We start from the raw sequence: 15,154 nt of genomic DNA on the forward strand, positions 1-15,154 counted from the left end.
ACCAGACAATCATTCACCGTTCATTCAATCAATCAATCATGGTGGACACTAGTTGTATCAATGCTGTGTTCCACAATCACTTATTGTGTGACATTATCTTTAGACATGTTAGTGATATACATCAGAGATGGATCAATCTACCAAAGCCATCAATGAGCGACAACACAAGTGGTAGGACAAGGATAATGTCGACGACCAAAGGTTCAAAGCTGTTCAATTCAAGTCTCAAGGATATGCTCCGATACAATGCCACTCATTTGTTCATTGAGACATTCGACAGGATCACCAAAGATCACCTTTACCAAGACATCCACAGCGACAATGACAACAGCGACACAGTAATCAACTCACTATTGATACAAGCGGCACAATACGGCAACACTGAGGTGTTTAAATATTTGAGCGAACATCGTCAATATCACTCAAACAACCTGATGAACATTGTTATGCCACCCGATGTCTTGTCCAAACATGGCAACGCATACATACTGCAGCGATACCTCGAGGAGACTGCCTACCGACCCATACTCAACGCTGTGAGGATGACCGACAACACCAAGATGTACCACCTGCCTTTGGCCATTGACAGTGGCAGCATCCAATACGTTCGTCTTTTGCTCCAACATCTCAAATTCAATCCCCTCGTCAGTGAGGACTCGGACTCGGACCCGGACCTTGTCTCTGACTCTGACTATGATATGGACCACGAACCCTCTGACTCTGACTCTGGCTCTGACTCTGGAGGCTCTGGCTCTGTCATTGTCTCAAATGCTTTCCAGTTCAAGAGGCGAGGTGTCAGCGTGGAGATGCTGAGGGTGCTCCACGAGGAGTTCAACAGTTTGTTTGGTCCAGATAACAACAGGACGGTGTGGCAAGCCGTGTTGATACACTCAGTCCATTGCAACATGTTGGACAGCGTTCGATACATACTTCAACACATGCCAGCAGCTGGCGTGTCACAGGACACACTGTTCACGTGCCTAGAGGAGTGTGCCAAGAGTGGCAACATCGACATCTTTGAAGCATTCACCTCCGGGTTGCCAGCCAAGTACTTCAAATCCTTTTACTTCAATAGCATCGTGTCCAAGGCCGTGAACAATGGTCATGAATCATTCATCAAACAACTCTACATCAATCATCCCATCGTGCCCAAGAAATTGTTGCTCCATTACCTGCAGATACCTTCTGGGGCCACTCTCGACAATGTAGACATTAGCCAGGCGAAGCTTACCGTCACCCCTTTGGCGGCCATTCGCCACGATGACATTGTGGCCCTGGCGCACTCGCTCACACTTACAGGATACAAGATTGGTAGGATGGACAAGGAGTTGTGCCGACAGATGTCCGAGGCGATGGCAAGTCGCCTGTCAAGTCCTACCAAGGAGGACCGCAAACTGAAGTTTGACAAAAATGTCCAAGATCACAACAATAGCTCACTCATCAACTTGATCAAGGCCATTGGCAAACCAGGCAGTAATATCACCGAGGACATCGTGTGCGACTTCATTGCCAACTGCAAATCAACATCGACTTCATTCCAGAAGAAGGCCATGGAGGTGGCTGCCATCCGCTCACCCATGATCATGATGGAGCTCCACACACGTCTGGGCATCCAGTTCTCATACAAATGTCTGGCCAATGCCATCAAGCACAAACAGTACGAGGCGATTGAACAACTCATAGCCAGTCTGAATCCAACCCAGAACCTCAATATGATCATCCGTGCAACATGTTGTATGATACTCGGCGTGGTCAAGGAAGATCTCTTCTCCATGTTGGAGACATTCTTTGACTTTGAGAAGCCAATCGACAATGTCGATGACTTGGAGTTGTTGACCAACTTCATTTATCGCTCATACATTGGTGATCGTCCAGACATTATCCAGTTGCTCAAGCAATGTGTTGGTGAGCATTCTGGTCCCAAGACAATGCAGTTGTTCATTCCCGAGCTGTCAACACTGTGCTCAATGGCCAAGCGCAATGCATATCGTTCACTGAACTATCACTTCAACTCTACCACATTCACCAACATGTCCACATCGATTCGATTGAGAACACTACATTCAATCCTCAATGTGGCCTATCAACATGGTGCGCATCGAGTGATCGAGATGTGTAACGATCTCATTAAGTCCAACTCCTCCCCACTCATTCAATCACAATCGTAAGTTGCGTTGTTCAATCAATCACTCGCTCTGGAACCATTCCACTCATTCAAACTCAATCAATCAATCAACAGGAGTCAGTCCACACATATTGATCGTCAGTCATCACAACGAATGGACACATCATTCCACTTGGTGTTCAGAGACAGGAGGATTGGCATGATGATAATGGGACATGTTGGACATGTTCACAAGTGCACTTCAAATTGTCAATCACCTCCAATCAAGGGCGCACAACTACTGGCCAATAACAGTTTGATTGATTATATCAGATATGGCACAACTGAATGGTTCCTCAAGGCATACTCCATGATCGACCCCAACAGCATTGGCCACAACACTTTATTGTTGAACGAGGCTATGATCAGGTGCAACACACGTGTCATCGATGTACTTTTGGCCAATCCCAATATGTCTCTCCCACTCAATACAGAGAATAAGAAGACGCAGTTATTCTCCGATCAGTTCATCAACGCAGTGTCACAGTGCACTCATCCTGAATGGGAGCGAGTGTTTGATGAGTACTTAATGATCACTGCTCAGACCTCACCACTCAGTCTCAGCCAAAAGGTTTGGTCCAAGGTCAGCCATCCATTATTCATTCGCAAGCTCATTAACGTTGGTGTCGAACTCCCCAAGCTCAAACTCAACGACGTGGTCATGGGCAACTTGACCAAAGCATGGCTCAAGGACAAGCCATGGGCATTGGAGATGCTCAAACTACTGATGGAGCGCTCGCTCATAACATGTAAGACATTTATATTCCAGCTGCTTCTCAAGGCCATCAAGTTCAACGCCACACCAGTCGTCCAACACTTGTTGGAGTTTGTTAGCAACACTCAGTTCTTGAGGAATGATGATACCTACTGTGATATCATACTGTGGTGCGGCATGTATGGGCGTGTTGAGCACTTGGACATGCTTTACAAGCTGGACATGGTGTCATTGAGCAGCTCCGATGTGCAGGTCTCCCTTCGCGTGGCTTTTGGTCAGGCAGCCATTGGTGGACATCTTGCAATGGCCAAGTTGTTGCACACATTCATCATGTCCATCAATCCCAGCGGCAATATACAATATGTGATTGATCACTTTCATACTGTATTGGCCAATCGACACTTGGACATGTTGGACTTCATTCTCAGCATAGTGCCAATCACTGAACAGGTCAAGATCGATACGATTCATCATCGTGTGCTATCAGTTGACTTGATTGAGCGATTGCTACAACACCCCAACAACAACCTCAGACTTGGCCAAGTGTTGGCCAGTGCGATAAAAGGTGGCAACAACAACAGAGAGGTAGTAGAGAAGTTGTTGATGTTGTTGTCGGGACAACCATCAACAGACCACAACATCGTCAATTACAATTATCACCCTGCTCTGAAGGTGGCCGCTGAAAAAGGTGACTTGGAAACGATCACCAGACTCATGGACAATGAGCCCACTCTCAGGCTCACTATCCATCACATTGGAGCATTGGTAGACCGTGTTGGCACTCACAATGGCAGACTGACCGATGATGATGTCATCGAGTGGTTGACCACCCACCCGGACAGGGCACCAAGGTTCACAAAGTACTTGTCCAAAGTGTTGGCCAAGGCTGCTTCAAAGTCACACAAACTGATCAAGTTTATTGTTGGGCAAGTTGGAGGCAGACTCAGACCCAATCACTTCAAAACGGCCCTAACAGTATGCATGGAGCGAGGCGATATTCAATCAATGGAGTACATCATTCAACTTGCATTGAAGTCCAACTCAGCCCAAGTCGAGGATGTGGACCCAATGGATGAGGACGAGGATGAGGAGTACGACCCTGAGGATGAGAATGAGGAGGACGACAGGGTAGACCACAATTTTGTGTTCAAGATAAATGACATCATACTCAGTTGGAAGATGTCATGCAACATTGCATCACTAGAGTATCTATTTGACAAAAGATATGTCGGTGTTGACAAGTCCCAGTCTGCCCTGCAGGAATTAGTGGACGAGGCATGCAAGTCTGGAAGAGTGGACATTATCCGCATGGTCCATAAGCATTGCGCCACACCATCTCAACTCCAAACATACATACCATCAATGGAGTCCATTTATGAAGCATCGGACAACAACCATCATCAGGTACTCAGTTATCTATTCGAGGGTGTACGAGGTAGCTCATCACCATTCCAGATAGCAGAGGTGAGGATGGACATGTCCAAGCTGCTCAGAGCAGTTCGTATGCATTCCTGTACCAATGGAAACATCAAGATCATCAAAATGTGTGATCACCTGGTGTGCTAAGCTCAACATAATCAATATATCCAATTCAATCATATGCAATCCATCAATAATGTTATTTTTGTTAACAAACAATCATGTTGGAGTTGGTTGTTTGATTGCATGGCAGTTGGGTATCCAAGCAGATTCCTCCGCATTCACCATTGGGACCACGAGGTAGGATGGTCGAGTTTATAGTGCTTACATTACATTCGTAGTAGGGCGTGTTGATGGAGCACTCAGCAACGGATATTGCACAAAATGATTCAACTTGGCAGTAGCAAATAGCACAAACCATTGCATTATACTTGTATGACCAGGTGCCAGCGCACTAGGTTGGTGGTCCAAAGGCAGTGCCCCCACATCCGTAGGTGTCTCCAGTTGCTGGGTCTTGGCTGAACGAAAGAGATGAACTACATTCTGGAGTGGATGTTTTAAACATATTGGCTCCACAGTATGCTAAATTGGGTTGGCAGCAAAAGACTGTATCGTTGGGATTCTTGGAAACTATTTCTCCATGATTTCTTCCCTCATCATACAATCAATAGATCAATCAAATCAATTACAATTAATTTTGATTTAATTCCAGTTTGGAGTTCAAGTCCAGGTTCTTATCCAAGTCCTGCAATGGAAACACATAACAACTGTAAACATTGATACTATATGTCAGCATAACAACTTGCAAAGTTAATAGCCATGTCGATATGTTTTTTTTTGTTTGTTTGATTTACGTATTATTATAATTATTATCAAGATTATTAGCTCGCCAATCGATAAAGTAGTTGGGAACATAGGTCATATGTATAGAATGCCACTGCTGATGTTGGAATCACCTTGATATAATTAATGCTCAATCCCTATTATTGATTGGATTTGATTGACCAGGTGTTGATTGATTGTTTGATTGAATGTGTGTTGGGGTCAGTCATGTGATCGATCAATCAATCAAAGAATGGGATTCATGATGGATGACATACCTTGTATAAACTTAGAAATCCTTCCGCCTTGACTATCCTGTACATTGACCTGATGGAGGAATGCTTCAGATCGATCTCTACTTTGCCATCGCCAAATCCATGAGTCTGCATGCGGCGACGTACTACTTCGAACGGATAGGACACGGTCTGTGCCACACCGCCAGCAACGCCTCCGGCAAACAGTCGGAACTCAGCCTTGAGCGAACCGTCCTGATTGTAGCCACTGTATGGTGCGTTCATCTTGAGTGTCTCAAACATCATGAAGCTGATGCCAGCATACGGCAGGATGCCCACGAGCGTTGATTCAATGCCTCGATACAGTCCGCGCACGCCATCCTTCTTGAGCGTGTCTGCAAACAACTCCTTCATCGTCGTGTATTTGTCTGGTGTCACCTCAATCGCCAGTCGCGCACGGATCAAGTCCAACGGGTATGTTGCCAACACGGCAGCACCTCCCGCCACACTTCCCGCGAGGAACAAATTAGTCGGGGAGAATATATCCTTCTCTGTATTGAGCCTCTGTTTGATTGATTGATTGATCGATCGAGTGTCAAGGTGTCAGTCATGGGTCATCCTCTCGCTCACTCACTCGCGCGAATGACATGTACCTTCTTCATGTTCTCGTATGTGAAGAACTGAACAGCTGCATAGGGGAACACTCGGGCAATTGTGGCGTTGTTGCCTCTCCACAGACCTTTGAGTCCTTCGGTCTCAAAGATCTTGGTGAGTGAGCCAACGACACTGCCGTGTGAGTAATGCTGGCTCCTGATCTGATAGAGTATCTTTACACGCTCGAGGGGCGCCACGATGGTCTTGGCAGTGACACCTGCCACACCACCTGCTATGAACGGTACCCACTTTGGACCATTATCCTTCTGTTCTTGCAATCGATGTGCTATTACTTGTTGTTGTTTGTATCTTCTTTCGTCCTCTTGTATCCTATCTAGATTTCTAGACTCGACTGTACTTGTGCTGTTGCCTTCATATGAGGTTGTCAACTCTTCATCTGAGTTGGTCATGATTTGTCTGTTCTGTTGTTATGTATGTTATATATATAGTATATGTATAACAATGATCGATCAAACGAATGAAGCACACTGACTGCAGTGCACTCATTCACAGCATTGATGATCACTCGAGTTTGTGTGAAAAAAAAATAGTCGACTCTGATTGAACACACCAATTGGTAATGATGACGGAGACAACGACAATGACACTGGATCATTGGCCCAATCAATCAATCACTCTATCAATCACTCAATCAATCATAAAACGACAAAGACAATGACAAAGACAAAGAAGAAGCGATCAATCAATCAATAAATCAATCATTGATTCATTCATTTATTGTCTGGATAATCGTATCCACACTTTGCCGCTGTTGTCCTTGTTGCTGTTGTAGCCAATTCTTCATCGGATGACGTGATGGTATCAGATGGAAATGATATATCCATTTCATCAGTGTCATCATCAGTCTCGTCATCATCATTATCTCCATCGTCATTATGTGTTGTTGCGGATGGCTTATATCTCTCTATCAATAATGGACAACTATTGGATGTGAAGTAGAGCCCTGACATCTCGTTGCTCTCGCCAGTCTCTCCTTTGGTACATGTGTCGCGCCACTGTCCCTTTGTTGTCAATGGCGAATGAGTTATCTTCATCATGGTTACATTACTGCTTTTTGGATCGAATGATTTGAGTGACTGGATGAGTGTGTCAATGTTCTGGCTGTCCACCAGGTCCAACCCGGCGACTGGAATTCCAACCTTCTTGGCGCCGGCCTTGACCAACGCTTGAAGTGACATCTCTAGACTTTGTTGTGTGTCGGCAATATATCCAACTTTGTACAGGTCCACAAGTAGCAACTTCTGTGTCAACGAGTCCTTGAACAGGTGAGTCATCAATGCGCTTGCCATCACAGCTGTTGAGGGCTTGTGAACGACTGGTAGTCCACCAGTTACAGGTGACTCCTCAAAGATACCAATGGCTGGAATTACCATTGTTGTTGTTGCGCTATTAGATGATGTTGAAAGAGTAGTTGCCGATGTATCCAACCCACTACAACGTAGTAGTTGTGTTATGTCTATGTTTGAATCGGCAGAGATGACGACGGCCTGAGCCTTGATCGATAACTTATGAGTTGTACCGTCATGTGATGTATAAGTCGCCTCCACACCAGCTGCTTTGGGTGATTGTGTATTGTCGCTGGTCACTTTGTGAACGGATACATTGCCAATGGTCTTGATGGTACCCTTGTTGCGTGCCCCAATGTTGGGCGTACTGCTTGATTGAGTAGTCCATTGTCCGGCCAATCGTCTGCTGGAGGCGAGGTTGATGCTGACGTTATAATCATCGCCAACGATAACCTCTTGTTGTGTGTCGGCGTCAGTCTTGCCCTCCTCTTTGAGCTCCAACAAGATGACCTTGTGGCCAGCTGCCGACAACTTGTCGGCTGTTGTGCAACCATCTGCTCCGCATCCAACAATGACCACATCTGCGCATATTGAGGTGTCTTTACGAATGTCCATTTTGTCTCCTCGTCTACCGCTTGACGACGGACCATATTGTAGTGCCATCCAGTTTGGATTGATTTCTTCTTGAGGCACCAGGTACAGAGTGTATATCAAAGGAACTAGTGCATTGAATGCTTGTCTTCTCATGGGAATACGTGAGCACTTCATATTGGTCAATATCTGTTGACGTTGATATATTGATAACTCGACAAACGGTGTCAACGAGTCTGTCAGCAACACTCCCATTGGTGTACACAACAGTCTAAGCAACCATTTCACATGCATCACCTGATCACCTGACCATCCCTTCACCATCATGCCGATCAATCTACTTGCAATGTTCATGTCCTTTGCGGGTCTAGTTTGAATCATTAGTATCATCGTTGATTGATTGAATGAATGAATGAGTATGACATACCTTGCAAAGAACTTGTTGACATCGTCCTCTGAGCGATGGGTCAGGGAGATGTTGTGCTTCTTAAAGAACTCCTTTGTTATTCTATGACTGGCTATTACAGAGTCACATAGTATTGCTAATGCTTTATACTCTCTTAATGTGAATTGACTATTACCCGACTCAACATACAACTTCAAATCATCATCTGTCTTTATATTGCTTCTCTTCCATATTGTAACAATTGTTCCTACTATTGCCACACCAGCCAATGTTAACAATGTTGTGATGATACTAATCAAGTCCATCCTTTATCTCTCTTCCTCTCTTTTCTCTCTCTCTCTCTTTAAATATATATATTATTATGTGTGTAATATATAGTTATGTATGAGACAAAGAATAAGATATAGAATGTAGATCTAAAGGTCATTCATTCGTTAACACACCACCATCCCTCAACTTGCCAACACTACACATTAGTATTTGTCGTCAACAACACGACATTCATTTGCTCTCCCTCACTTGGCAACACACATTCATAATAATAAATATTGCCATTCCCAGCAAATGGGGTAGGTCAGCATCCTTGCCTCATTTGCAAGAGTGCTCCAATTGTTTACCACTACAATTATTCATGAATGAGCGAGGGTTTATTTGTAGGTCATCAACTTTATGATTGATAAAGTGAGTTGAAGCATATCTATCTATCTATCTCTAAGGTTGTAATGGTCAACCTCCCAGGAATTATCTGTATGACACAAAATTGTACAATCATCATCAACCAGGGAATTGTAATGATGACCAGACTGGTTGTAAGGATGCGACCTTACTAACTCAATCAACCCATGATGGTTGAAATCTTAAGGAAGATTAGATATTATTGAATGTAGTAGTAATTGGTAAACATTACTCACATTAAAACTACAAATAATTATTTAAAATTTAGGAAGATATTTTAAAAGTTAAGATGTTGGGAATGTTCTTGGGATGATTCACCAATTAAGGTGGTGGTACCAAAACTACAATACACATACTCATCATCATCCATCTATTGATCCCATCCCATTGGATAGATATTTGGTAGAACACATACTACAATAACTTCTTCTTCTTTTTTTTTCCCCAATACCCATGATTCAGAGTAGACAAATTTGCCCATTTAGAGATAAAGTGGTTTATTCAACCCATCAGTGTTCTCAAACCCATCAACACGACGTTGAAAATTGTGATCACTCAATCCTGGATGCTCAGGCGCGACCCGACAGCGGGTCAACCCCACTTCCCCCTATCATAACTTAAGGCCTCCTACAAAAAACAAAACGATGATGATGACTAAAAAATATCTTTGCTGCCCTCCATCTTATGATTGAGCGTGTTTGGGCTTGGGATGGTGGCTCGGTGATCACCAATTTTGATCATGGAAATAACCGTGGTCATCCGAGGCCACTACTTCACACATTGCCTTTGACTCTGCAGACATCCTTCACACCCAACTTGAAACAACCCTTGTGTTCTGTGTAGTTTACGTCAACCATTCCACACGCCACCAATGCATTTGCAAAGGTTGACCTGACCTGCCTACTTCTACCTCTCGTCCAATTACTACCTATTTTACCTACCTCTATCATCGGTTTGTGGTCCTTGTTTGATGCTCCAATACATCATCTCTACAACCACCCGTCATCGCCAACCCTCATTGTAGGCTACACCTATATATTTTTGATTTGTTTGTATTTTTGTGTGATGGCTAGCTGTAGTAGAGGCTCTGCTGCTCACACTACACATGTGACTCTCCGTCTAGACGACCAGATATTTACACTCAATATCTTTCCTATCTTATCCTTTTTTATATATTTATACATATATATCAAACAAATATTTATAAATTTATCTCTTTCCATCTCCTTTATTTATTATATTTATTTATTTATTTATTTAATTTACAACCTTTTCAATAACCTTTTCTCCAGAACAATCAAACAATCAATCAACTAACTTATAAGTTCAATCAATCAAAAAGTATGCTTCTTTACACCAATCCATCTTTTGTCAATCACTTAAAGTGTTTGTTTTATTTGTTCCATGGTCCAATCCATCATCCACCATCACTCCAATCATGTCAATCAGTCAATAGCATTCATTCACTCACTCAATCAATCACTTCATCAATTGGATCATTACTCAACTACATTCACAATGATGGACAGTGATTTGTATTCATTCATGTTGTGTAGTATGTATTTTGTTTACAAAGGTTGTGGGGGAGTGAGAGAGAGAGAAGGCGATGGATTAGTTGCATGTTCGGTGGAAGGTTCTACAAAAAATGAACCGTGGATGTTTGAATGCATCATCATCATCGTGTGCCTTGGTATCTCCCAAACCCATTGTGCCCCTTAATATTATTCATACATTATTATCTTGAATATAGTTTTGTTGTTTGTTGGACCCAACAAATCAAACAGATTCGTGTGGTAGTGTGTGTGTGAGGTTCATTCACATTCAATTCATTCACTCATCTCATTCGGCCCGTCAATTCCATGTTCACACCCCACACTACATGCATACCCCATATCATACCTTACCCCCATAAGCCCGACTCATGGCTTGCATTGTTCCCAAGTCAAACACACCCCCATGAATTCACACACACAGATGCGTCAGTCAACATCCGAGGACTGAGCCGTCAAATCTCAAAGTGGTGGTGGCTACTACAACTACAACTGTAGTAGTATCGTTAAATTAGTACCCTCCATCTTTACGCTTTGTTTGAGCGTCGAGATCCGGGCCTGTTTGTGTATCTCTTTTAGCTCTCTCACTCTTTAACTCAAACATGTATTGTGGTTGGTTGGTTGGCTTGGGTTGGTGGTCGTTGGCCTCCGAGGCCCTACTGGCTCTGACAATATCGGACTATCCGTCTTTTGGCAATTGTTGTTGTTATTGCAACTTCCCAAGACAGAGTCCATTCATCTTTGTGCAGACAGTGTAGTAGACTACTACGGCTACTACATCTCATCTTTATATTGACTTTACTTTACTTTTGAAACACTATCCATCCATCTCATCTTTTCAATCTCTCGCACTCATCCTTGTAAATATAAATATTATTTATAAACATTAATTATTATTATTATATATAAATTATTGTATATATGTACAGGAATCCGAATACACACCAGATCATTTAGTAAACTAGTCATCCATAACCTTTATTGTCCAGCAACACAACACTCACTTCCAAACTCATAATCGTCGACGAATCTCGATTCATTGGACTGGACTTCAACTTCCAGGTCACTTCAACACACACGATCGATTGGACTTTGACTTCCAAGCAGGGACCCTCACCCATATTCCACCACCCATTCACTCACTCACTATCAACTTCATACTCACACTCTCAATTTGGATTACTAATCGAATCAAACAATAACAAACAGAAAGTACCTTGCTTCCAATCTATTAGACACTACTCGAGAGTACACTTATACAAAAAGGTAAATACCCAACCGCCACCATAATTGCGATTGTCCATACACTCCACACACTCGACAAACCGTGCCACATGCACAAAAGGCATGCCTTATTGAGATAGAAAGGCGTGCGATCGCAGCCACCGCGATGATTGGTCCAAAGACGGACAATCCTGTTTTCAGGATATTACCATATTTGGAAATTCCATTTAAGATGAAGGGCTTCTTGAGGCCCTGTTGTGTTTTTTAATGTGTGTGTGTTTGTGAATGTGGACCTCTCCATCCATCCATCCATCTATCCATCAATGACCAATTAATTAATAATATAATATATATGTTTAATGCAAATGTCGGTACTTGTAAATGGGTTTACCAAGTGTGTACCGATGTGCAGACTACCCAACCATCTTATAAGTCCGGACTCATTTACACATTCATAAGGCTTTACGTAACTTGTTTCAAGTCCTTCAGTCAGATAAACACATAATTCGACTATTATAACAACAGTCACTTTAACACTTGTGTTGAAGAATTAATACTTCATCATCAACTTCATCTTCAACCTCAACTTCAATTTATTTATTTATTTATTATTTATTCATTCATTAATTAATTTCCAGTCTTTCCAACAAAATATCTTTTATTTTTTAATTGTAGTAATACTACTTAGAGGTAGAATTCGTTGTGATACATTCAATCCTTCATTCATTCATTCATTCAGACAACTTGGCCATCCAAGCCTGCCCATTAAAAATACCCTGCCAGTACTCCTCACTAACTATTATTTGTTGGGCATCCCTCCATCTTCATTATCTTTGGTAATCCATCGTCCGTACATTCATCCAGCCAGCCAGTACCCATCCAGTCCAGACCAATCCATCCATCGCCTATTGGAGAGCACTCAGTTCAAGATTATATCCTTGAAGTATTTTACCTTTTCATCCTTACCATCCATCCATCCATCTTTTTAAAGGTAAGTCAGACCCATCCCATCCTCCACAATCAACATCATCATCCACATCCACATCAACTACTACTACCACCACCATTGATAATATCTCGATTCGTATTCATATTTGTTTGTTGATTGATTGATTGATTGATGTATTATGCAGTTGGACTGACTGACTGATTGACAGTCACTGTCGCTTGACTCTTGGTACTTTGATTGATTCAATCCGGAGTACTACAACCTATTTATTCATTAACTGAACACCTATTATATCATTTTAAAATCATATATATTGATGGTTGACCATTGTCACACTCATACATCAATCAATCAAACACATAAATAACAATCAATCAATCAAACACTACACACTCTTTCACACACAATCATGTCCAACCCAATCACCTCATACCACACATCATCAATCAAACACACTCAAATCACTCATACACACACGCCACAACACTACTATTGTTATGATCGCTTGTCGGCATTAGTATTGCTGTTAAGTGCCCTTTCGTCTTCTAAGCATCACCATCGCATTGTGTAAGTGTAAGTATATATTTGTGTTTGTTTGCATTGTGGATGTATGGACAACAAGCAATCAATCAATCAATCAATCAAACAAGACAAGTTGGATGGGATACTTTATAAAGTATAACATGTATATATTTGTATAAACACCCTTCCACATCCACATCCACTTGTCTGTCTGTCTGCCTGTCTGTTGTCTTCCTTCTACACATTGTCAGTTTTAAATTGTTAGCAGTGATTTCCAGTTGATCGTGTTTGGCAACATTCGATCCAGCCATCAAGAAAACACTAACAACCTACTCAACTAATATACACACATGTACGTGTGTAGTTCTCACTTGATACGACGGCCACCCGTTGTACTTTCAACAGACATCCGCAGTCCGTCATACTCATCATTCATTCATTCATTCATTCATTCAATCACACTCTTTTAATTCCCCGCCATCATACTCCCACACCTCATTCATTCATTCACTCAATCAATCAATCAATCATACTCACTCAATCACTCTATTCTACATCATAACATAATAATATAGCTTAAGCATTAACCAACCAGACAATCAAACAAACAAATCCAACCGACCGATTACCTACCCAATCCATCATCATCATCATCATCAGCATCATCACCATTTTTATCAACAATATCATATTCATTCCAGCTCCCCAATAATTATAATTCCCAACATACTTTTAAAAATGGAAAGCATCATCCAGTCAAACTCATTCCATCTGCCTTCAAGGCACATGTTGCCATCATTCAACAACAACAACAACAACAATAATTCTTCCTCCGCCTCCTCAAGAGTGCCTCAAGAGTCCTCCTCGCTCTCCTCATCCACCAGCTCTACACACTCATTCCCATCTTTTATACAACCACAACAACAACAACAATCACAATTCCAGGATATATTGGATGATGACCAAGAGTTCTCAGACAATGAATATGAGAACATGTCACCAAAGGAGGACAATGCAAACTCACCCTCAAAGGTATGTCAAACTCATCCTCAAACTCAAACTTCCCCACACTCACACTAACATACTCAAAAACTTAAAGAAAAGAGCAAGGGGACCCATCCAGAATGGTATAAGACGCTCACCAAACAAATGGACCAAGGAGGAGAATAAGAGACTGTTTGAGCTGGTCAACCTTTATGGAGAGAAGAAGTGGAAGAGGATATCCGCAGAGATGGGCAGCCAGAAGACTGGCGCACAGTGCGCCCAACACTGGAAGCGTGTGCTCTCACCTGATATCCGCAAGGGTCCTTGGGACGAGGACGAGGAGGAGCTGCTCCTGCGCCTGGTCAACCAGCATGGGTCGTCCTGGAAGAAGATCGCCAAGCGCATCTGCAAGCGCACCGATATCCAGTGTCGCTACCAATATCTAAAGGCGCTGCAGTCTCGCGAGGTGCCCTGGATAGCCAAGGAGGACGAGGCCCTGATGAAGAAGGTGCAGGAGCTCGACCAGAGCCTCACCTGGCTCGAGGTGTCCGAGTGTTTGGCCAAGCTCAAGCACACCAACACGCTGAGGACTGCACTCGAATGCAAGACCCGCTACTGCCAGCTCACCCAAGGCTACCAGATGGCCACGCAGGTGGCGCCCGGCGCCAGCGCCAGCATCATGTCCACAGACATCCCATCGCCACTATCCGACTCCCACTCCTACGACTCGAGCACCAGCTCATCGCCCACGCTGATGATGGAGAACAGTGAGTTGTTCAACCGTGACAACAAGCTGCAGCCCATCCAGTATGGACATCAGAACAAGTTGAACATCTCCAACCTCATGAGCCCGACCACCTCGCCCACCTCATCCGCCTCGCACTTCTTCCTTCTTGACAACTCCAACACCAACACCAGCAACAACAACAACAACAGTGG

The 15,154-nt window shown here is 43.0% G+C and overlaps 4 protein-coding genes across 4 annotated transcripts; 2 read left to right on the top strand and 2 right to left on the bottom strand.

The window, feature by feature from the left end:
- Nucleotides 1-185: 185 nt before the first annotated feature.
- SAMD00019534_026170 (hypothetical protein) lies at nt 186-4,445 on the top strand (the record flags this gene model as incomplete). The annotated part of the gene is made up of 2 exons (XM_012901915.1): nt 186-2,164; nt 2,240-4,445. 2 exons carry the CDS (start codon nt 186-188, stop codon nt 4,443-4,445), a joined length of 4,185 nt encoding a protein of 1,394 aa, XP_012757369.1.
- Nucleotides 4,446-5,179: 734 nt separating this feature from the next.
- On the bottom strand, nt 5,180-6,417 carry SAMD00019534_026180 (hypothetical protein; the record flags this gene model as incomplete). The annotated part of the gene is made up of 3 exons (XM_012901916.1): nt 5,180-5,278; nt 5,399-5,917; nt 6,007-6,417. The coding sequence occupies 3 exons, from the start codon at nt 6,415-6,417 to the stop codon at nt 5,180-5,182; spliced, it is 1,029 nt and encodes a 342-aa protein (XP_012757370.1).
- Nucleotides 6,418-6,738: 321 nt separating this feature from the next.
- Nucleotides 6,739-8,616, bottom strand: SAMD00019534_026190 (hypothetical protein; the record flags this gene model as incomplete). The annotated part of the gene is made up of 2 exons (XM_012901917.1): nt 6,739-8,272; nt 8,333-8,616. The coding sequence occupies 2 exons, from the start codon at nt 8,614-8,616 to the stop codon at nt 6,739-6,741; spliced, it is 1,818 nt and encodes a 605-aa protein (XP_012757371.1).
- Nucleotides 8,617-14,017: 5,401 nt separating this feature from the next.
- Nucleotides 14,018-14,970, top strand: SAMD00019534_026200 (hypothetical protein; the record flags this gene model as incomplete). The annotated part of the gene is made up of 3 exons (XM_012901918.1): nt 14,018-14,263; nt 14,331-14,769; nt 14,948-14,970. 3 exons carry the CDS (start codon nt 14,018-14,020, stop codon nt 14,968-14,970), a joined length of 708 nt encoding a protein of 235 aa, XP_012757372.1.
- Between the last annotated feature and the right edge of the window lie 184 nt (nt 14,971-15,154).

The sequence above is a fragment of the Acytostelium subglobosum genome (genome assembly GCF_000787575.1).
Source record: "Acytostelium subglobosum LB1 DNA, scaffold: scaffold4, whole genome shotgun sequence".
NCBI classification, from domain to species: Eukaryota; Evosea; class Eumycetozoa; order Acytosteliales; family Acytosteliaceae; genus Acytostelium; species Acytostelium subglobosum.